The sequence below is a fragment of the Buceros rhinoceros genome, unplaced genomic scaffold (genome assembly GCF_000710305.1).
Source record: "Buceros rhinoceros silvestris isolate BGI_N320 unplaced genomic scaffold, ASM71030v1 scaffold22191, whole genome shotgun sequence".
In the NCBI taxonomy this organism is placed as follows: Eukaryota; Metazoa; Chordata; class Aves; order Bucerotiformes; family Bucerotidae; genus Buceros; species Buceros rhinoceros.
Genome location: NW_010396238.1, coordinates 4,629 through 5,582, shown reverse-complemented (window position 1 = coordinate 5,582; position 954 = coordinate 4,629). Strand labels below are relative to the sequence as shown.

Here is a 954-nt window from a genome sequence, read left to right as displayed (position 1 = left end):
GCCTACGTGTGCGTCTCTTTATTTTACATTTAGAAATGTAAAGATGGTCGATGTAGAGAAGAAAGGGAGGGAAGGGACCAAAAAGGGAGGGTGGGGAGAAAGGGAAAGATTAGCTGGCTTTGCCGAGCATCGCCGAGTGAGCCACAGCACAGAGGGTGGCTCTGCTCCCCGGTCCTTGCTGGCGACTTGTCCCTCGTCCCGCGCTGTCCCCCATCTCCCTCAGCATCTGGCCAAGGCCCACAAAACGGGGTCATGGCCCACGTGCAGCTTGAGGGCTCAGCTCCTAAACCCTCTCAGTGCTGGTGGGATGAGTTTGCAGCATCCCCGGGTGGCTTGGCAGAGTGTTTAGTTGTAGGCGAGCCAAGTGTGGCCAGGACAGCTCAGAGCTGTGACCCACAGGGGCAAGGAGGAGGATGGGGAGGAAGAGGAGGGATCTGCTTGGTGAGGCGAGGGCTGTGCCGCTGAGCTCTCCTGCCCACTCTGCCCACAGAACGCCGTCCGCCACAACCTGAGCCTGCACAAGTGCTTCGTGCGCGTGGAGAATGTCAAGGGAGCCGTCTGGACCGTCGACGAGCACGAGTACCAAAAGCGAAGGCCACCAAAGATGACAGGGTAGGTCATACCTTCCTGTGGGCACCGCCCTCGCACCCACCTCTGCTGCCAAACCCCCCATCCCCGGGCCCAGAGCGCTCAGCCGAGCATCGTTCTGCTTTCTCTCTTCTTCAGGAGTCCAACTCTAGTCAAAAACATGATTTCAGGACTGGGTTACGGAGCACTTAATGCAAGTTACCAGGTAAGGACACAGTGCCGGCCCTGGCAGGGCTGCAGGAGCCCTGAGCCTTCGCTGTCCGTTCTCCGTTGCGCTCTCACATCCGCCATGCCTCAAGCTGCCACCGCTTTCTGTTGCAGGCTGCGCTGGCGGAGAGCAGCTTCCCGCTGCTGAACAGCCCCACC

The 954-nt window shown here is 59.6% G+C and overlaps 1 protein-coding gene across 1 annotated transcript in view; it reads left to right on the top strand.

The window, feature by feature from the left end:
- Window positions 1–490: 490 nt before the first annotated feature.
- Window positions 491–954, top strand: part of LOC104501956 (forkhead box protein P4-like) — a gene marked incomplete at its 5' end in the record, with an annotated part of 1,060 nt that continues 596 nt past the window's right edge. The window contains 3 exons of the mRNA XM_010145856.1: window positions 491–612; window positions 727–793; window positions 910–947. Of these exons, the coding sequence (XP_010144158.1) occupies window positions 491–612; window positions 727–793; window positions 910–947 (227 nt within the window). The remainder of the gene's footprint in view (window positions 613–726; window positions 794–909; window positions 948–954) is intronic.